Source organism: Zea mays, chromosome 2, assembly GCF_902167145.1.
Source record: "Zea mays cultivar B73 chromosome 2, Zm-B73-REFERENCE-NAM-5.0, whole genome shotgun sequence".
In the NCBI taxonomy this organism is placed as follows: Eukaryota; Viridiplantae; Streptophyta; class Magnoliopsida; order Poales; family Poaceae; genus Zea; species Zea mays.
The window spans coordinates 206,263,135-206,284,351 of record NC_050097.1 but is presented as its reverse complement, the minus strand read 5'-3'; the positions used below and the strand labels follow the sequence as shown (position 1 = coordinate 206,284,351).

Here is a 21,217-nt window from a genome sequence, read left to right as displayed (position 1 = left end):
TATAGCCGTACGCCGTTAATTTCTTCCCGAGAGCAGCAAGTTCGCCTGAGCCAGCCTGGGGCACCGGACAGTCCGGTGCACCCAGACAGAGCTGACTTTGGCTGAACAAAGTCATCTCTCTTCCAATTCGATTTCTCCGGTTTCCAGTACTTAGACACAATACATTAGTCTCTAAAACAATGTACTAAGTCTGAGAAACATACCTTTATACTTGATTTGTACTTTGTCCACCATTTTACACTTAGGTACTTGTGTTGGACACTAAATCACCAAAATACTTAGAAATCGGCCTCCTCTTTTGCAAAATCAACTAAATAAAGTTTGTCGTCTAATACACCCTTAAAAGCTAATGAACCATCACTTCTTCTAAAGACAGACACATCTACATTTGTGAATAGACAATTATATCCCATTTTGCATAATTGACTAACGGATAACAAATTATATCCAAGAGACTCAACTAAAAACACATTAGATATAGAGTGCTCGGATGAAATAGCAATTTTACCTAACCCTTTTACCTTGCCTTGATTCTCATCACCGAATATTATTGAATCTTGGGAATCCTTGTTTTTGACGTAGGAGGTGAACATCTTCTTCTCCCCCGTCATATGGTTTGTGCATCCGCTGTCGATAATCCAGCTTGAACCCCCGGATGCATAAACCTGCAAGGCAAATTTAGGTTTGGGTCTTAGGTACCCAACTCTTGTTGGATCCTACAAGGTTAGTCACAATTGTCTTAGGGACCCAAATGCAAGTTTTATCCCCCTTGCATCTTGCCCCTAACTTCCTAGCGATCACCTTCTTATTCTTTCTACAAATGGCAAATGAAGCATTGCAAGCATGATATATTGTAGAAGGTTCATCAACTTTACTAGGAACATTAACAACATTTCTCCTAGGCATATGAACAACATATCTCCTAGACATATCTCTATTGTGCATATAGGTAGAACTAGAAGCAAACATGGCATGAGAGTCAAAAGCATCATAAGCATTACAACTCCTATAAGACTGTCTTCTATCATGGTACATAAAAGCATGGTTCTTTTTAGCACTACTAGCCATAGGGGCCTTCCCTTTCTCCTTGGCGGAGATGGGAGCCTTATGACTTGTTAAGTCCTTGGCTTCCCTCTTGAAGCCAAGTCCATCCTTAATTGAATGGTGTCTACCAATCGTATAGGCATCCCTTGCAAATTTTAGTTTGTCAAATTCATTCTTGCTAGTCTTAAGTTGGGCATTAAGACTAGCCAATTCATCATTCAATTTGGAAATTGAAACTAGGTGTTCGCTACAGGCATCAATGTTAAAATCTTTACACTTATTGCAAATCATAACATGTTCTACACAAGAGTTAGATTTACTAGCTATTTTTAGTTTAGCATTCAAATCATCATTTATGCTCCTTAAGCTAAAAATTGTCTCATGCCAAGAAGATAGTTCACAAGAAAGCATTTCATTTCTTTTAACTTCTAAAGCATGATATTTTTGTGCCTCTACAAATTTGTCATGCTCTTCATATAAAAGGTCCTCTTGTTTCTCTAAAAGTCTATCCTTTTCATTCAAGGCATCAATCAATTCGTTAATCTTATCTATTTTAGTTTTATCCAATCCCTTGAACAAACTAGAGTAGTCTATTTCTTCATCACTGGACTCATCATCACTAGAAGAATCATAAGTGGCATTGTTTCGAGTACATACCTTCTTCTCCTTTGCCATGAGGCATGTGTGACGCTCGTTGGGGAAAAGGGATGACTTGTTGAAGGCGGTGGCGACGAGTCCTTCATTGTCGGAGTCGGATGACGAACAATCCGAGTCTCACTCCTTGCCAAGGTGTGCCTCGCCCGTAGCCTTTTTGTATGTCTTCTTCTTCTCCCTCTTGTTCCCTTGTTCCTGATCACTAACATTATCGGGACAGTTAGCGATAAAATGACCAATCTTACCACACTTGAAGCATGAGCGCTTCCCCTTTGTCTTGGTCTTGCTTGGCTGTCCCTTGTGACCTTTAGCGCCGTCTTGAAGCGCTTGATGATGAGAGTCATCTCTTCATCATTTAGCCCTGCCGCCTCAACTTGTGCCACCTTGCTAGGTAGCGCCTCCTTGCTTCTTGTTGCTTTAAGAGCAAAGGATTGAGGCTCATTGATTGGACCATTCAATGCGTCGTCCACGTATCTCGCCTCCTTGATCATCATTCGCCCGCTCATGAACTTCCCAAGAACTTCTTCGGGCGACATCTTGGTGTACCTAGGATTTTCACGAATATTGTTCACCAGATGTGGATCAAGTACAGTAAAGGACCTTAGCATTAGGCGAACGACGTCGTGGTCCGTCCATCGCGTGCTTCCGTAGCTCCTTATTTTGTTGATGAGGGTCTTGAGCCGGTTGTATGTATGGGTTGGCTCCTCGCCCCTTATCATTGCAAATCTCCCGAGCTCGCCCTCTACCAACTCCATCTTGGTGAGCAAGGTGACGTCGTTCCCCTCATGAGAGATCTTGAGGGTGTCCAAATCTGCTTAGCATTGTCCAAGCCGCTCACCTTATGGTACTCGTCCCTACACAAAGAGGCTAACAACACAGTAGTAGCTTGTGCATTTTTATGAATCTGTTCATTAATAAATATAAGACTATCCGAGCTATCAAATTTCATTCCATTCTCAACAATCTCTCATATACTTGGATGGAGAGAGAACAGGTGACTACGCATTTTGTGACTCCAAAATCTGTAGTCCTCCCCATCAAAATGTGGAGGTTTGCCAAGAGGGATGGAAAACAAATGTGCATTTGAGCTATGCGGAATACGAGAGTAATCGAAAGAAAAGTTCGAATTAACCGTCTTTCTTTTGTCGTAGTCGTTGTCGTCGTTGTCCTTTTGGGAAGAAGTGGACTCATCGCTGTCATCGTAGTAGATGATCTCCTTGATGCGTCTTGTCTTCTTCTTCTTCTTCCCATCTTTGCGTTTGTGGCCCGAGCCCGAGTCGGTAGGCTTGTCATCCTTCGGCTCGTTGACGAAGGACTCCTTCTCCTTATCGTTGATCACAATTCCCTTCCCCTTAGGATCCATCTCTTCGGGCGATTAGTCCCTTTGTGAAGAGAACGGCTCTGATACCAATTGAGAGCACCTAGAGGGGGGTGACTAGGTGATCCTGTGAAACTTGAAACTTAATCCACAAAAACTTGATTAGACGTTAGCACAATAATGCCAAGTGACTAGAGAGGAGTCTCAACAAAACACAGTAACCACAAGAGATCAATCACAGAGAAGGCACAGTGGTTTATCCCGTGGTTCGGCCAAGACCAACGCTTGCCTACTCCACGTTGTGGCGTCCCAACGGACGAGGGTTGCAATCAACCCCTCTCAAGCGGTCCAAAGACCCACTTGAATACCACGGTGTTTTGCTTGCTTTACTATATCCCGTTTGCGAGGAATCTCCACACTTTGGAGCCTCTCGCCCTTACACTTGAAATTCACAAAGAAACACGGAGTAAGGGAGGATGAGCAACTCACACAAGACACAAAGATCACAGCAAATACGCACACACAAGACTCAGACTTGAGCTCAAGAGACTATCACAAGTTCCTCACTAGAACAGAGCTCAAATCACTAAGAATGTTGAACAAGTGCGCAAGAACGAAGTGTGAGTGATCAACTATGCTCAAAGAATGCTTGGATGTCTCCTCCATGCGCCTAGGGGTCCCTTTTATAGCCCCAAGGCAGCTAGGAGCCGTTGAGAGCAATCCAGAAAGGCAAATCTTGCCTTCTGCCGACTGGCGCACCGGACAGTCCGGTGCACCACCGGACACTGTCCGGTGCGGATCTCTTTCCTTATTTGGTGAAGCCGACCGTTGGCGCCTTGGAGCCATTGGCGCACCGGACAGTCCGGTGCATCCTTCCGACCGTTGCCTCGGCCACGTGTCTCGCGCGGGTCGCACGGCCGACCGTTGGCCCGGCCGACCGTTGGCTCACCGGACAGTCCGGTGCACACCGGACAGTCCGGTGAATTATAGCCGTACGCCGTTAATTTCTTCCCGAGAGCAGCAAGTTCGCCTGAGCCAGCCTGGGGCACCGGACAGTCCGGTGCACCCAGACAGAGCTGACTTTGGCTGAACAAAGCCATCTCTCTTCCAATTCGATTTCTCCTGTTTCCAGTACTTAGACACAATACATTAGTCTCTAAAACAATGTACTAAGTCTGAGAAACATACCTTTATACTTGATTTGTACTTTGTCCACCATTTTACACTTAGGTACTTGTGTTGGACACTAAATCACCAAAATACTTAGAAATGGCCCAAGGGCACATTTCTCTTTCAGCCCTGCAGCGCGAGATCACGATGAAGCATTTGGGCCCTCTCCACCACTTTCTTGGGGTCATTGTGGAGCGTCACACCAATGGCCTCTTCCTTCACCAGCGTTAGTATGCCATCGGCATTCTGGAGCAGGCTGGCATGTCTGACAGCAAGCCTTGCTCCATGACAATTGACACTCAGACAAAGGTATACAATGACGACGATGCCTCGGTCAGCGATGCGACAACCTACAAAGCCCTGTTGGTGCTCTACAGTACCTCACCTTCATCCGGCCCAACATTGCTTACGCAGTCCAGCAGGCGTGCCTTCAGATGCACCCGTGGGAGCCCCACCTCACCACTACCAAGCGGATTGTTCACTACCTCTGTGACGCTCTTGACTTCTGAGTTGGTCGTCTCCACCGACGCTGATTGGACCGACTGCCCCGACACGCGTTGGTCCATCTCTGGTTATGTTGTGTTCATGAGCGCCAACCTCATCTCCCGCTCTAGCGATGAGGCTGGGTATTATGTTGTGGCCAACGGCGTGGCTAAGGCGTCCTAGCTCCGTTAGCTACTCAAGAGCTCCACAGCCCCCTCACGCGCGTCACACTCATCTACTACGACAAGGTCAGCGCGCTCTACCTCTCCACCAATCTTGTGCAACACTGGCGCACGAAGCACGTGGAGATCGACCTTCACTTCGTATGCGAGTGTGCTGCAGTCGGCGATGTCCGCGTCCTACACCTCTCGACAACTTCGCAGTTTGTCGACATCTTCACCAAGGGGCCGCCATCCATGGTGTTCTCGGAGTTTCGATCTAGTCTCAACATTGTACAGGCTAGAGTTGCGACTGCGGGAATATTGGATTATTGTATCGATATATATATGTAATTGGGCATTGGCCTAGCCATACTCTATCAATATATATACATATGCCTACCATGATTTAGGATTAGGGGATTCTATTCTATCCAACAGGTATCGCTCCTAAATCGGAAGCATGGGAACAGAAACACAAATTCAAAATAATGCATGCACTCTTCAGTAATGGTTAAGTGTTGTTGTTTACTTGGAGGATGAGAACAAATATAGGATCTCTCTGCCTCTATGCAATAGCAATATATGGAATACGGCCTAAACTCGCTCATCCTATTGGGTGCCTAGATTTTGTAAAAAACTGAAATAAATGTGTTTAATGGTGCTACTTCGAGCTTATTTTACAATCTTATCTATCACCGGGGAAAAATCACAGCTCTAGGGTATGGCAGGAGCTAAGGGGCTCTTCTTAACTCCATTACCCTGGGTAGCTAAGTTTCTAGGTCGGGTTGTTCTCTTACTCAATTTTTTTTCTCGAACAACGCAGGAGAGTTGCGTGTCATTTCATTAAGAAAGATGCCACTAACTGGCGCCTTGCTGGTGCCCCTAGGGCTGGGGCTGAGTTGTTTCCCGGTCTTATGGATAGGTTTGTCTATGTAAGGCGTTGGCCGCCGTAAAATGCCACCCCACTTTTGTACCGCCCCATTTTGGGGTTTCACCTTCTTATTTTAATGAAATGCAGCTCTCCTGCGTTTTCGAGAAAAAAAATTAAGAAAGATAACAATACATCACATAAGGGGAGGCATGTGGACTGCCCCTCACCACACCAACACTCTAGAGAACAAGTGTGCCACACGCAATGACAAACAAATGACCCTACATGACAAACTTAGGTGTGCAGCCTACGCGCCCCACCAAGCAGCTCCTTGAGTGCCGTGTTACCAGCAAGACAACAAAGCTTGGTCTCCTTACCAACTTCTTGGCAGACTAAAGGGACACTAGGATTAAGACTCTTTCCTATGCTTCCAAAGAGTCCAGGCCACAAGGATGACTAGGGAAGTAAACCCTTTCCTCTTCTCCTTTGGCAAACTGCTGGCTGCACAACACCACCAGGCAGACAAAGATCGCACATCAGGTTGGGGAGTATGGGGACCAACTGCCTGCAGACCAACACACATAAGGATTTTGGTCCAAACCTCCCGGGAGAAGACACAAGACACAAGAATGTGTAGTATATTCTCCACGTCTTGATCATAGAGGAGGCAAAGTCAGTGGTGCGGCAGCCCATGCTTTGCTAGGTGATCTGCTGTCCAACACCTGGATGGGTGCTAATGTAGTTGTTTTTTCACTAGGTTGTGTTTGTTGTAACTCTCTTTTAATAATGCACTGATACACACCTGTGTGTTCCAGAAAAAATGAACATGTTATATATCACTAAGTAAAAGCTTATAATGATATGCAGTTCTCCTTTTTTCTTCTTAATATAATGATATGCAGTTCTCCTGCGCGTTCAAGAAAAAAAAAGTAGAAGCTTATAGTTTTATCTCCTCAGAAAAAACTAAGTTCTGCTTGGTCCGTGTATTTTTAAAGTCAACCAAAAAAAGTAACACAGCGCTACGGATGACTAAGACCAAGAGCTAAATGAAATAAAAAATATCAGTGCTTAATTACTACAGAAACCTTCCAAACAAAGTTCCGTGCGCGAGAAGCACTCAGCAGCAGACGACTTGTTCCTAACATTCAGCTGCAAAATTTAATAGAAAGTATTTGAGCATAACGCTATCTTGCAGATAATCGTGCATGCCAGGGTTATGCACCAATTAATAAAAGGGAAGTGTATCTTTTGAAAGAAAAAAGTAGTAGTGATCCGATAGCTATAAAGCCAACAAGCACATTCACAGTTGCAGAACAATGTAGGGAAAATGGATAACATATACAGGGGTATTCATGCACTCTTGACTAACATTTACCACACTGGAAATTTGAGTGTCAGCAGAAAAACTTTCATGGTCAATACTAAGATGTCTAAGAACAGTGCAGAGAAGTTAACTTACTGAAGCAAGTTCCAAGCTTGAGCAATGGAGATTCTTCCCATGTCTAACAACCTAACTTATCATTAAGAATTCAGAAATACTGGTTAGCATATTACAGCTAACAAGCTGATTTTGTAAGATCATGTTCATGTTACCTGGATAAATTTATTAGGAAGCCTATCGGTGATGTCCTTTTGGGGAATAATAAAGTAAAATCCTTGCCTAATATTATAGGTTATCTTCAAATTTGGCATATTATAATCATCCCTGTACTTTTTGGCGAGGTTATGTATGGCTGCAATACAGTTTGTTAAGAATGTGAATATCATGAATTAGAATGATGTACATAAGCAGCATTACCTTCACTGGTATCACAGAAAGATCGACGAGCAACATCAAGCAGACCATCAATTCCTGCCTTAACAGCAAAACATTGTTGAGTGCAGGCTACAAATGGAGCCCTTGAATGAACCACATCCTCGTCAATGACATCTCCAATTCTAGGGCCACCAAAAGGAAACAAAAGAACATTAATAATATGTACATGACTGAGTAGCAAAGATTATAAGCAATACCAAGGAATATAACTGTGGTTACCAAACACTGAAATATAGGCATTCTGGAATACATGACTGAGTAGCAATGATTATGAGCACCTGGACATTCCGGGGCGTTGCACAACCCGAACGGCATGACCAGGAACTCGTAGAGGTTGTCGTGTGTGCGGAACGCGGGTCTTAGCAATGTCCTCAGCGCGCATCTAGACCTGATGGTAGCCGGAGCGAAGATCTAGCATGGAGAAGAACCGGGTGTCATGGAGCTCATCGAGTAGTTCGTCGACCACGGGAATCAGGTATGCATCCTTGACCGTTATTGTGTTCAGGGCGCGATAGTTGACGCGGAAATGCCAGGTGCCATCAGCCTTCCGCACGATCAGCATAGGAGAGAACGCCAAAGAACTCTTGCGGATGATGCCCTGCTTAAGCATGGCGGCGCACTGACATTCCATTCCAGCTCGTCCTTGTGCGCGACAGGGTATCAGTAGGGGTGGACTGGCACAGGTGTCGACCCTGGAAGTAGCTTTCATGTCGTGGTCGCTAGAGCGTGGTGGCAGCATGCCCTTGGGCTCGATAAAGGTTGCGGCGAACGCGTCGAGTAGGGCTGTCAGGAGGTTGTCGACGGTGAATGCCCGAGTGCTAAACTAGGAGGGTCGGCCTCGGCCACACCAGCACACATGATCCCCGCGCCAGGACATGGTGAGGGCGCCGAAGTCCCACAAGATGGGGTCCCAGAGACACGAGTCACTGTGTTCCTAGGACCACATCGTAGCCAGTGAGGGGCGGGGCAAAAAAGTCCGAGGAGAACGCCTTGTCGTTGATCGCGCCGCGGTACACGCCCGGGCAAGGTACGTGGTCGTCGTTCACCACCGTAGCCTACAGTTTGCCCCGGGTCGAAGCTCGAGCGAGATGCGGGAGGCTACCTCCTCGATGACGAAGTTGTGGGTGGAGCCGGAGTCGAGGAGGGCGAGGAGGGAGGCGCCGCCGAGTTGGATGCACACTTGCATCGTTTCGCTAGTACGGATGTTGGTGATCACATGGACCGAGATCTGCGGCTTATTGGTGGTCGTCTCGTCTGCCTCGGAGTCCCTCTCGTCGTCCTCGAGCGCCAAGTCGAGGAGGAAGATTCGTTGGCAGACACGGTTGTGGCCGCGCCCGAACTTCTCGTTGTAATTGGAGCAGAGGCCTAGGCGGCGTCGCTCCTGCATCTCCGCCTAGGATAGGCGCTTGACCTAGCGCCCCTCTACTGTCACCGGTGTCTGCTGGGAAGCAGCCAGAAGATTCACAAGAGTTTTATTTGCCTAAAGACTGAGGAGCTACTGTCAATAATATATGACATAAGTACCCAGATCAAACTTTATGAAAAAGAACCTGAACAGAAGGGCTCATGGGCTCGGCTATGAGCCCAAGAACTCAACAATCAAGTCCGGGAGGGATTCCAGAACTAGGAGAATTCTAAAAATGCATATATGATAAAGATATCATCAGAATAAGAGATATGACAATGATTTCAACAGATAAAGAAGACACGCTTGCAAATAGAGTTCAACTCGTATACAACTCGGTATTGACTCGGTTACGTCACCAAGTAATCGACTCGGTGCCTACCATGTACTATCGTCCCTCCTTGGAATATAAAAGGGGGCAGAAAAACTCCATTAGGACATCGTATGGGAACATACATCACAAGAATCCACCACACACAGAACCTGAACCTGTGTGTATTATCTCACATTTAGAGCCTGAATCTCTAAATCCTCATGTCTCTCGTGCATTTACCTTCAGCTTTCAATCTTGTGACCTACCCCATATAAACACTATCAAACAATCTTCGAAAGTAATCATTATGGTTGACTAACAAACATAACTGATTTTGCAATGTGATAAACAAGACATTGCAATTCTGAATGAGCAGCTCCCTTGTGAGTTATTTGCTTTTCCTTGTACTTACTTGGGCTTGCCTCTATCCCTGACAAAACTTTCGAAGAGCCAAAGTGCAACAAATCATCGACAAGATTGCAAATCAGCTTCCTAGATGGAAGGCGGATTTGATGACAAGGACGGGGCGCATAGTTCAAGTACAATTCGTGTTAACAGAAATGATGATTTATTTGGCAATGGTTGTCGATTTGCCAGCATGGGCACTAAAGGCTATTGATAAAATCAAAAAAGGTTTTTTTTGGCATGGAAGAGAAGAGGCTAAAGGAGGGCACTGTTATGGTGGCTTGGGGGAAAGTTTGTCGGACGGTGGAGTTTGGAGGGCTGGGTATTTTTAGCTTAAAGGAGCTGGGATGGGTCCTTCGAATGAGGTGGTTATGGATGGCCAAGACTGACCCTGACACCCTGTGAGACCTTGGTCTTCTGTTCCATTGTAGTTTTGTGATGAAGTCAAGGCCTTCTTTTCTATAGCTATGGTGACAGAAATTGGGAATGGTGCATCAACCTTGTTTTGGAAGGACCGATGGCTGCATAGTAGATGTGTTAAGGACCTGGCACCAAGGTTGTTTGAGGTGGTTCCTAGACGCATTGCTAATAGCAGAAACGTGCAAGAGGCCCTTATGGACAGGAGATGGATTTCAGATATCCAGGGTAGTTTATCTGTTGGAGTTATAGCTGAGATCCTTAATCTTTGGGATGCCTTGCGATCAGTGGAGCTGCAGCCAGAGAAAGAGGATAATCACATTTTCAAGATGGCAAACAATGGTAAATACTCAGCCAAGGCAGCCTATGAGCCTTTTATGGGATCTACTCAGTTTGAGCTTTGCGAGGGTTGTTTTAGTAGTCTGTTTCCTATGGATGTCTTTTTGTATGGTCTTTTCTGGCCACCGTAAGGTGGTTTTTGTATCTTGTATTGGTCTATTTTGTATCTTCCTTTTCTTCTTAATATAATGATGCACAGCTCTCCTGCGCATTCGAGATAAAAAAGAAAAAAGTACAAGCAGAATTTGGAACGGGCTAGAAAAATATCTTGTTTTGAAATTTAGTTTAATCCATAAAGAGCTCTTGCTTTAATCATTGATACTTGGAGGGAACATGGTAAGATATATTAATGAAATTTATTGTTCTTTTCTTATTCATTCAGTAACACTCCAAATTTGTTTTCCATTGTAAAGTTGACGAGAAGGATTTATGAAATTATGAAGGGAACCAAATCTTATCGTGTAATTTACTTATCATAGTGCTACCGGATGATAGTCCCTACATATTCTGTGGATTGGAAAGATCATAAAACTCTCTTTGAAGTAGGAGGTCACATAAAACTACCTCTTTCTCATATTAGCATACTTAGGGTTTTCACATACAGTCTGATAGATGTTGTGAAGAAGAAAACTCTTTGCCCCCTTCAAAACCTGAATGATGGAAAGAGTACACATTAAACACATTGATAACTAGTTACAATTCCAGTGATGATGTGCATTGTTTTACAGAAGGAAAATGAAATGGTTTATTAGACCTTCGATAAGAATGGTATGGCGTCCAGAGCAGTTTTAAGGACAATAATATCAGAAATCAACATCTGGCTCTTTCTACCATTGGCAGGCTTCAATACCTTATCTGTGACCTTTTTGGGCTTGAAGCAGAAATGACAGAGAACCTTATCTAGTGTATAGCAACAAGAGTATAGGATTTTTTGTGATAGTGAGAAGTGAGAGCCGTATTTATTTACAGAGCAGAATAACCAGAGAGCATTTTATTACCTGATTCTTTTGGAAATTTCCGTAGACCTTGAGTCAAACCAAAAAACAGCTCCTCATTGCTCATTAGCTCATCCTGGAAACAATTAATTTCAGATCAGGAAACATGGTGCTAGTATAACATATCATTGTCCTTAACATAAATGATAAATGAATACTAATGAGATCCCAGATTTCAATTTAATTGCACAATCATTGTTATGGACTTGGGCCTGTGCGGGGGGCAGCAATGTGACCAGGGAGCAGCAATGGCGTGACCTAACAGCATTTGGCACATTGCAGCCTATAATTTCTAGATACATAAATTAGTTAGCTAGTAGCCACATGCAGATTAGCTCTGTTCAATGGCTAGCCTATTAGATGCTTAGAGATAGAGTTTCTTTGTTCAATGCAGATTAATTTCTTAGTTAGCTAGTTGTGGCATGCTGCTTATTTACGGGCAGTTGTGCTTCTATCATTCTATCTTGCTGAATGCTAAGCAATAACAAATAATCAAAGTAAGGTTCGCCATTAATCATTCACATGTTGTATCAGCCTAGCGCCTCCCCTTCTTGAGTTCCCTTCTTCCTCTAGCACTTCATTTCCCTAGTATTTTCGACCACTGAGCATTCACCATCTGGCTCCTCTCATAGAGATTATTAAGTTGCATGCACCAACCAATTCAACCCAAAAGCTTAAGCTGATGGGAAGAGGTGTGCAATTCACTTATATTATATTCTAACACTCCCCCGCACGTCGAGCCTCTCTTGGATCTCAGACGTGGAATAGGAGCGAGCAACAATTATTTTATTTAATTGTGCTAGCCAGGATTCGAACTCATGACCTCTGGCTTTGATACCATATTAAGTTGCATGCACCAACCAATTCAACCCAAAAGCTTAAGCTGATGGGAAGAGATGTGCAATTCACATGCCGAAGAGCATGCACATGAAGATTAGGCGACACACTTTCCAAAATAAAATAATCCTTCAGACAAATATAGAGCCCTGCATATCAACATGGTCAATTTCGTTCCGCCAGATGAACAAACAGATGTAATTGGTACTCTTAGAATCATGCTTATATGGCTAGGATAGATATATCGATTCCTATTAGGCAAGAATTCCCATCGATAGATAGATCAATCTCTATTAGGCAAGGACCTCTGTTGATTGGTACTAGAATCTTGCCTATATGGTTAGGATAGATAGATTTTTTTTCTCGAACACGCAGGAGAGTTGTGTATCATTGCATTAAAAGATAGAAGGAGAACAATACAAGGGCCAAAAAGCCCTACAGAAAAACAAAAAGACAACACTAAAAAAACATCTACTCTAGAGAAGCAACAACGTGCCTCAACCTGGGCCACGACCATAAACTGAGAGCAAAGACAAGCCCTTAGCACCAGCAAGACACCACAAACTATACTCATCCTCAACTAAAGACATGGCCCTAGCGACACTAGGCGGAACACCTTCAAAAACACACTCGTTGAGGTGTCGCCAAATACACCAAGCTTTTAAAATCACCAGAGAGTTGAAGCCTTTTTTGGATGCCTCCATTAAGGCAAGCAGCTGAAAAACTCCACCAAGCCTCAAAATTGCTTTCCTCAATGCCCGAATATAGTGCATCCAGTCCCCTCTTCTGGAAGATGTTGAACCAAAATTGTCTAGCGAAAACAACCCTCGTTGTCGTCGCAAGCAAGATGCAACTCTCCCGCCAGAATGCGAGACACCGGGCCCGACACTGACGGGTCGATGAGGAGACCCTCCACTGTACGATACCGCAACGGCTCAACGTCGTGGCACGCGTCGATGCGCTCCTCGTCGTGGGAGAGCGGGGTAACGAGCTCCACCGGGTCGTGCTCGACACGAGCAGGCGTCGGAGAGGACGTTCCCGGAGGGGTTACCATCGGTGCTGGAGTACGTGGCGGCGAAGAACTCGCTGTAACTGGAGTCGTGGCTGGAGAGCATGGTGTTGAAGAGCTCATTGTAGCCGGAGCTGGAGAGCGTGGCACTGGAGTCGGTGGAGACTTGGGGACTAGGGTAGACCTGCTCGAAGAAGAGTCGCATACTCCCCCAGCTCCCTCGAAGTGGACGTGCTCGATGGTGAAGTCGTCGTACATCGGAGTCGTGTCATCATCCACCGCCTTGTCCCATGCTCATCCTCGCCCTTCGTCGAACACTACGTCGCGCGTCGTGCGCACACGCTGTGTTCCTAGGTCAAGGATGTGGTAGGCCTTCGAGCCCTCCGCGTAGCCAATGAACACCCCTAGGGTGCTTCTATCGTCGAGCTTGCCAACGTGGCCAAGCTCCTTGGTGAACGCGAGGCAGCCGAAGACCTATAGGTGAGAGACCGCTGGCTTGCGCCCATGCCAAGCCTTGTACGATGTCATCCCGTTGAGTGCCTTGGTGGGCGAGCGGTTGAGGATGTAGACCGGTGTCACCACCACCTCTACCCAGAAGATAGCCGACATTCCCCTCTGCTTGAGGAGAGCCCGAGCCATCCCCACAACCGTCTGGTTGCGCCACCCTCATCTACTACGACAATGTCAGCGCGGTCTACCTCTCTACCAATCTCGTGCAGCATCAGCGCACGAAGCACGTGGAGACCAACTTCCACTTTGTTTGTGAGCACGACACTGTCACTGATGTTCGCGTCCTCCGTGTCTTGACCACCTCCCAGTTCGCTGACATATTCACCAAGTGCCTCCCATCCACGGTGTTCTCAGAGTTTTGGTCCAGTCTCATCAACATCTGTAATGGCTAACAGTTGCGACTGCAAGAGAGGGTGTTGGATTACTGTGTATTAATATGTATATCTATTGCAATGGGCTAAACTCATCCCATATACTCTTCATATAAGGCTTTTTTGTTGTTCTAGTTGGTCGTATAATTCATGCAATGTTTGCGTTCGTCAAGCATGCGTCCAACCAGTTTGGCCCATCTTATAAACAGTAAACTATTTCCTTCCTAATGAAAAGCTACACCGTTCTCCTGCATATTCTCCGGAAGAAAAGAACACACCGCTACGAGTAAAGACAATGGGACCATGCACATAATACATATTTTAACATTAACTTAACAAGATACGAGTTAGAAGCTTTTACTATACTTCGATTATTTTAAATGTTAAACAATAATGAACCATAAATAAGCAGTAGGTACTCTTCCATATATACATCTTAAATATCTTACCAAGCAATCTAGACGAGCATTGATGGTCTGAATATCTTTTAATGGTTGTAATAAGTTAGCTTTCAACAATCTAGACCTGGAATAAACACGTCGAAGAGAATAGCTTCATGTTCTCAAATGTACAAGTAAAATAAAAAATGATCGGTGAATAGCTTAGACTAGAATGATTTCTTTAGATTGCACAAGATAAAAGTAGTTCTAAATTTCAAATTAGCATGATTGACCCTACTAGAAAACTATCAAGTGTCAACAAGTGTAAGAGGGAGTAATTGGTAATCTGAAGGCATACCCTCCTGTAGTCTTTGTAGTCTTTAGCATCTGAAAGAGGCTTTTCTTTTTGTTGCTAGTGCCCCAAAGTTCAGTATGGAGAGGGTCAATAATTTCCAATGTTTGAACACTGTTGAGTGCATATAAAACAATTAAGGCAATTCAGGTCCACACACAAGTTTTTGAGTATGCTTTATTCTTTCTCATTCAGCCAGTTGGTGCACGAGATGAAGCAAAATGGCATTGAGACAACTTTATTTGACTCAATGGTGCATTATCCCAAATGAATTACCTAGTTGAGTCGATACTCATATGGTCAAATGACCCGTTGAATGTAACCTGGCAATAAAGAGAGATTTTTTATAATGACAAATATCGTTCTAATAAATATAAAAGGGAGATCAACAACTCAAATTCCCAGTTTCCTAGTTTAGTAGGGCCTATGATCTAATGGGCACACCACAATTGTAAAAAACTTATAATTTTTCAGAGTTGCATGTCAGTTTTAAATGGTTTCTATTCATTAATCATGTTGTATTCTTCTAAATCTTGGAACAAAATAATAAAGGGCATTGAAGTAACAAAATAATATGTCTGTTTTTTTCTAAAAAATGCTCCCTGAAGCAAACATCAAGATCCCAATGCATACAAATTGTATTGCATCAGCAATCTCTAGAATGATTGTTAGGAATTGAAACATCATAAAAGATACACATAATTAACAATCTATTGCCAATAGCAACAGGGATTCCACTTACTCCCCGTTTGGATCACTGGAATTGAATTCCATTCTAATAATGGTAATTTAGCTATATATTAATTAAGCTAATTCATTTTTATACAAAATATATTTGTATACTATTATTAGCAAGATGTCATAGATATTTATGTGCTACATTTTTACTGTAAATGAGTAGAACAAAGAGTGTCATGTAAGTTACAGATTAGAAACAAATTCTAATCATGCATAAATCATTTCCTATCCTCCACCCTATGAATTTGAGATAGGCTTATATCTGAACTTTGGAAAGTAGTGGAATGTCAAATTCCAAACTAAATAAGTTACTTTATTGAGTGAATTCCAATTCCTTTAAAATGAAGGGATCCAAACGGGGCGTTGGAGCGATAACTTTCTGGAGACAATGCATATACAGAGAAGAGGTCATCCAATAGGAACAAATAGCGTGCATCAAATTTTGGCCTGTTCATAATAATGAATAAACAAACAATGAATATCAAGGTGAAACAACAGTTCTCTTCTTAATGAAACGACACGCAGGTATCCTGAGTCATTTGAGAAAAAAATGAAACGAAACCTTCCTGCCTAAGAACTTACTGATAATGAGTGATTGGTAATGAACACACCCTTTTCTGATTCTATCCTGTAAGAAAGTTTGAAAAGTTCGACATAAGAATATAAGATTCATGTAATAGTAGATAGACTTGTAAATGCAAATGAACTGAATTCCAGAAAAAAGGTGATATGACCGTATCAACATCAGAGTGTAAATGCAATTCTAATTCAAAGGGATATTCGACTCGAAACAGTTATTAAAAAGGTACATAAAAAGAAACAATGGCTAAGAAATTCAATTAAATTAATCAGCAAATGAACAATAAGGTCAACTTACACTATAAAGGTAATCAACTGTAAATGTATGAAAAACCAAACCAAGTATTGGAACAACAACATCTTTTTCAAGCTTATATAAGATTACTAGGACTGTTGTTCCTTAGATATTCTCTCCACAAAAAGGCTCTTTGTTATCTATAACTGAAAAGTACATCTTTATGTAGAAAATTTCTAGATGAAGCCATGTGGGAAGCCTTCCTGGAGTTCAGAACTTAAACTTAAATGTGGCCCTTTATAACAGACCAAGTAAGAATGAATGTGCAGGAACATTATTAAATTGGTTGTCATCAATATCAAATGGAAGTGCTTAGATATGAGCACTGTTTTAAAGGTGTCGCCTAAAGCGGCGGTCCAACACCTAGGCGCCTCGCTCGCCTACCTCGCCTAGGCATCCAGGTGCAGGTGGCGATCCAACACTTTGTCTCGCCATGCCGCTTTAAAAACCTTGGGTATGAGTATGATTCCTTGTGTTATGGATGGAACAGTAAAAGGCAGGATTTTATGGGTTTATTACGATATTTCAACAGCATGCAGACAGGGTGATACCTCGGTGGTGAAGGTGGTGTGGTCCCTTTCACCAGGTCACGGGTTCGACTCCTGACCCTACACCAAAAAATCCTCTCGATGTTCCTTGCCCGCTCTCGGGTTACGGTTTAGCTGTGCGCCACCCTCGGGCCTAGATGGGCCTTTGCAAAGTGGGCAGCTTGACCCGGCCTGTTAGTGATGGAAGGACATGTTTCAGGATTTTCTAAGTCGGAACCATTGTCGTGGCCTTCTATTAAGAAGATAACGCGAAGGTGGTCTTACCCTCCCCGGGCAAGTTTTTTTATATTTCCACAACAGGAAAGGCTTTTTGTGTTATCATGTTCAAATCAGATCCAAATAAATGTGGCAACACAGAAAACATCTCTAAAAGTAGAATTGCATGGCCTAAAAATGAGTTGCTTTTTCATGGAGTTTTTTTTTCGAAAACGCAGGAGAGCTGCGTATCATTATATTAAGAAGAAAAGGTGAGGATAAAAACCTCATACAATGCCACACGAACCCACACACACTAAAGGATAGCTAGAAATACAACGATAGTTGAACAACTATACTCGTGACCGTGGAAACCCAAAACAGAAGGTCGCCGATTAGTGCGCTGGAGCGGAAAGGATGCTATCTAATCCACTGGCTCCAGCCCTACACCAGAGGTGAGACTCCTCCTTGACCCACTTGATGACTTTTATGCTCCAGTAACCATTGGAACAATTGGAAACAAGGCCTAACCTGGTAATGGCAGCATGAACAAATACTGAAGCAGTATTGCATTATACGGACAGGAGATATATTACAATAAATAAACATGCAGTTACTTCAAAAGTTATTACTATTCCATAACAGGGCAACCGTAAAAGTTGAAATCCTGAATTCCTGATGCTGTCATAGTGTGTTGAGCACACATACCATTTAATTGTTGCAGTGGCAGCCGCAAGACAAAGATAATACTGCTTGCAGTAAGTATCTAAACCAAGAGCAGATGGGTCCCTAGCTGAAAGACTTCTTACAATGACAGCACCCTTCAAAAAAGAGGAACATGTTAAAGGGAAGTTAGTCAGCCTCAACAATCGAAGGAAAGAGAGTGGGTGGGGTAAAGAGGAGAAAATGTACCTTTGTGTCATCAAAGCAACCACGTGCCATAGTGACCTATAAGATTCTTTGTTATACTAGAACACAATAGTTTTACTGAAGACAGATAATAAATTCAAGTTAATATCAAATACCTTTTTGTTTGCTGGGTAATGTTTATCGATCAGTTCTGAAACTCCAACCATACCATCTGCTGCTGTTTTGTTTGGGGGCACAATGACAACCATGGGATCATAGAAATGAAGTAGTGTATTTGTATTGTGATATGAGCAACTTGTCTCGATATACTGAGATAGGTGCAATGAGGCTGATCTTAAATCAAAGGCTGCAACACCAACCTATAACAGTATATAATGTCTTCTGTAATTAATAGATCATACTTGATTTCTTCAAAAAAGGATGACCAAATCATTAAAAGGATATATCTTTTCACAATATAGTTCTCTATCTATGTATACTTTGAATTGAATTATTTTGTTTATCATCAAAATACATATCAGCTTATGTGTAAGTGGCCCGGGATGGCGCAGGGTGGTGGTGGCGGTGGCAGGGTGCCCGGCGACAGCTGGCTTCGGTGGCCGCGTGTGCCAGTGCCATCGGCGGCTGCCGCCTGCCAGCTTCAGCTCTGGCACGCGCCAGTGTGACGCACGTGGCAAGGAGTTGTCCGGTTCTGTGTGCCCAGCCAGAGGGGGTGGCGGCCGACGCAGCTTTGCGGCTGCTGCGGCAGCCAGCGCGTTGATGCCCCTCTGGAGGGGTTCGGGCGGGATGTCAGGACGGCAGTGACGGTGGTTCTTGGCCTGACGATGATGCTGGGGGCTTCTTAGGCGAAAGCCTCGGCGACGGCAACGACCGTAGGCGTCACTTCCCCTGTTGGGGGCGTCGCATTCATGTCTTCCTTGGGCGAAAGCCCAGTCCATCTCGGGCACCCGACGGTTTCGTCCTCGACGTCACTCCCTTCCTGAAGGCGTCGCATTGAAGCTTGTCTCAGCCACGGCTTCACCTTCGGTGGTTGCTTTCGCTTCTCGGCATCTGGTATGCAGGTGAAGGTGGGGCTTTGCAACGTGAAGTCGAAGCTGCTACATTAGAGAATGTGGCTCGGCAACGATGACAGCTGTCGAGACCCCTTCTTCGTGGACTGGATTGTTTCGAATGTTTGGGCATTTGTCGAGGGCAGGACAGAGGTTCAAGCTCGTTGGTGAAGAATCGGAGCTACCTCGCGTGGGGTGTGTTGAGGCTTGGCAACGATGGCGCACTGCGATCTTCCTCCTTCTGTGCCGGTGTTTGGATGTAGGCGTCGTCGTATTTTCTTTGGCCATGTGTGGCCCGTCTTGCGAAGTCGAGCTTGGCAACGATAACTCTGGATGGGTTGTGGGGGGGGGAGTTTCCGTTGTCTGGGCTGTTTTGCATTCTGTATAGGTTTCAGGCCCGGTTTTCCTTAAAACTTGGTCAATTTTATTCTTCTTAATTGAAAGGTAGAACTCTTGTTGTTACGTTCAAAAAATATATTCATAACCAGAATATTAACGGGCTACAAAAATAATTATTTCCAAAATTATCACAACATGACAACAAAGAATTAATATGATAAAACATGAGAAAAGACATTCAGATGCAACTTAAGAAAATACAAGTCAAATATAAAATTAAGAAAAGACATATTAAATATAGAATTATTTTTTTTTTCGAATACGCAGGAGAGCTGCGTATCATTGTATTAAGAAGAAGGGTCTAAAAATTAGACCAATTACAAACACAACAGAAAAAGAAATATAAAGAAAAAGAAAAAGAAAAAGGAGAAGAAAGAAAGCAAACTAGACCAACCTACCCCCACAATCTAAACTTAACCAACCAACACCCTTCCCTAGTGAGGTTAACTACTGAACTCACTCCTAGATCCCTACATGACACCTGGAATGGGAGCTGTAATAAGGGCAAGATGTTTGGCCCCCGCAAAATTCCAAATAATAATTTCTTCTTCAACTCTTCTGATAGCACCCTCCATGCTAGGTGTAGCTCTATCAAAAACACATCCATTTCTGTGGTTCCAGAGAGTCCAAAGCCCAAGGGTAATCAAAGAATTGAATCCCTTTTTAGCAATCCCCTGTAACTGCTCACTGCTTCTGCTCCACCACTCCATCATTTTAGTTTCTCCCATCACAGGAGTAAAGGCAGATAAGTTGACCTGTCCCAGCAGCTGAAACCAAAAACTCCTAGCAAAAACACACCCCACCAAAATGTGATCTATGGTTTCTTGCTCTTGGTCACACAAGACACATTTGTCAGGATGGCTAAGACCTCTCTTCTGCAAACGATCTGCTGTCCAGCACCTTCCAAGATCAGCAAGCCATAAAAAGAATTTACACTTGGGAGGGGACCAGGTTTTCCAAATTAGTTCCCAATACTTAGCCATGGTCGACCCGATGAAGAGGCCATTGTAAGCTGCTTTCGCTGAATAAATTCCATCATTAGCGAACCTGAAAATATGTTTGTCCTCCCTGTCTGAATGAAGCTGGACACTTTGAAGTTCATCCCAGAGATCTAGGAGATCGGCAAAGACACCTACTGTCAAGGCCCCTTTAATATCAGTTAGCCATCTCCTGTCTGTCAAGGCCTCAAGCACAGTTCTGCTGTTCCTAATTCTCTTTGGTACCGCTGCAAGCAGTCGAGGAGCAATATCTTCAATATTCTTTCCGTGGACCCAACGATCCAGCCAAAATAAGGTTGAGGACCCATTTCCAATTTCAGTGAGCAGGGCGGTGCAAAAAAAGGCCTTTATTTTGTTGGATATCTGCATGGGCAATGAGGACCAAGGCTTATCCGGATCCGTTTTGCGCAGCCACAACCATCTCATTCTTAAGGCCCATCCTAGTTCTTTAAGACTAGAAATCCCAAGTCCACCAATTTCAAGAGGTCTACAAACTCTTCCCCAAGCCACTAAACAATGTCCTCCTCTGACCTCTTTCCTCCCACGCCAGAGAAATCCTTTTCTGATCTTGTCGATAGCTTTGAGCGAGCCTGTGGGAATGTCAACTGCCATGACTAGATATATAAGCATGCCAGTCATCACGTACTGAACCTGCACTCTTCTACCTGCCCGTGTCATGAGGTCCGCTTTCCACCC

General features: G+C 43.9%; 1 protein-coding gene across 3 annotated transcripts in view; it reads right to left on the bottom strand.

Annotated features, from left to right (window-relative positions):
• The window catches only part of LOC103647676 (DNA mismatch repair protein MSH4), a 51,780-nt gene that overhangs the window by 19,021 nt on the left and 11,542 nt on the right, over nucleotides 1–21,217 (bottom strand). For 2 of the 3 annotated variants that reach the window (XM_008672188.4, XM_008672189.4), the window contains exons 2-15: nucleotides 18,231–18,434; nucleotides 18,118–18,153; nucleotides 17,914–18,026; nucleotides 16,171–16,216; nucleotides 15,127–15,173; nucleotides 14,857–14,964; nucleotides 14,568–14,643; nucleotides 11,395–11,467; nucleotides 11,151–11,296; nucleotides 10,961–11,046; nucleotides 7,500–7,639; nucleotides 7,295–7,434; nucleotides 7,161–7,211; nucleotides 6,787–6,850 (exon numbers count right to left, since the gene is read on the bottom strand). In XM_008672188.4, coding sequence (XP_008670410.1) covers nucleotides 6,787–6,850; nucleotides 7,161–7,211; nucleotides 7,295–7,434; nucleotides 7,500–7,639; nucleotides 10,961–11,046; nucleotides 11,151–11,296; nucleotides 11,395–11,467; nucleotides 14,568–14,643; nucleotides 14,857–14,964; nucleotides 15,127–15,173; nucleotides 16,171–16,216; nucleotides 17,914–18,026; nucleotides 18,118–18,153; nucleotides 18,231–18,434 — 1,330 coding nt within the window. The remainder of the gene's footprint in view (nucleotides 1–6,786; nucleotides 6,851–7,160; nucleotides 7,212–7,294; nucleotides 7,435–7,499; nucleotides 7,640–10,960; nucleotides 11,047–11,150; nucleotides 11,297–11,394; nucleotides 11,468–14,567; nucleotides 14,644–14,856; nucleotides 14,965–15,126; nucleotides 15,174–16,170; nucleotides 16,217–17,913; nucleotides 18,027–18,117; nucleotides 18,154–18,230; nucleotides 18,435–21,217) is intronic. The other variant, XM_008672190.2, reaches the window with a different exon arrangement.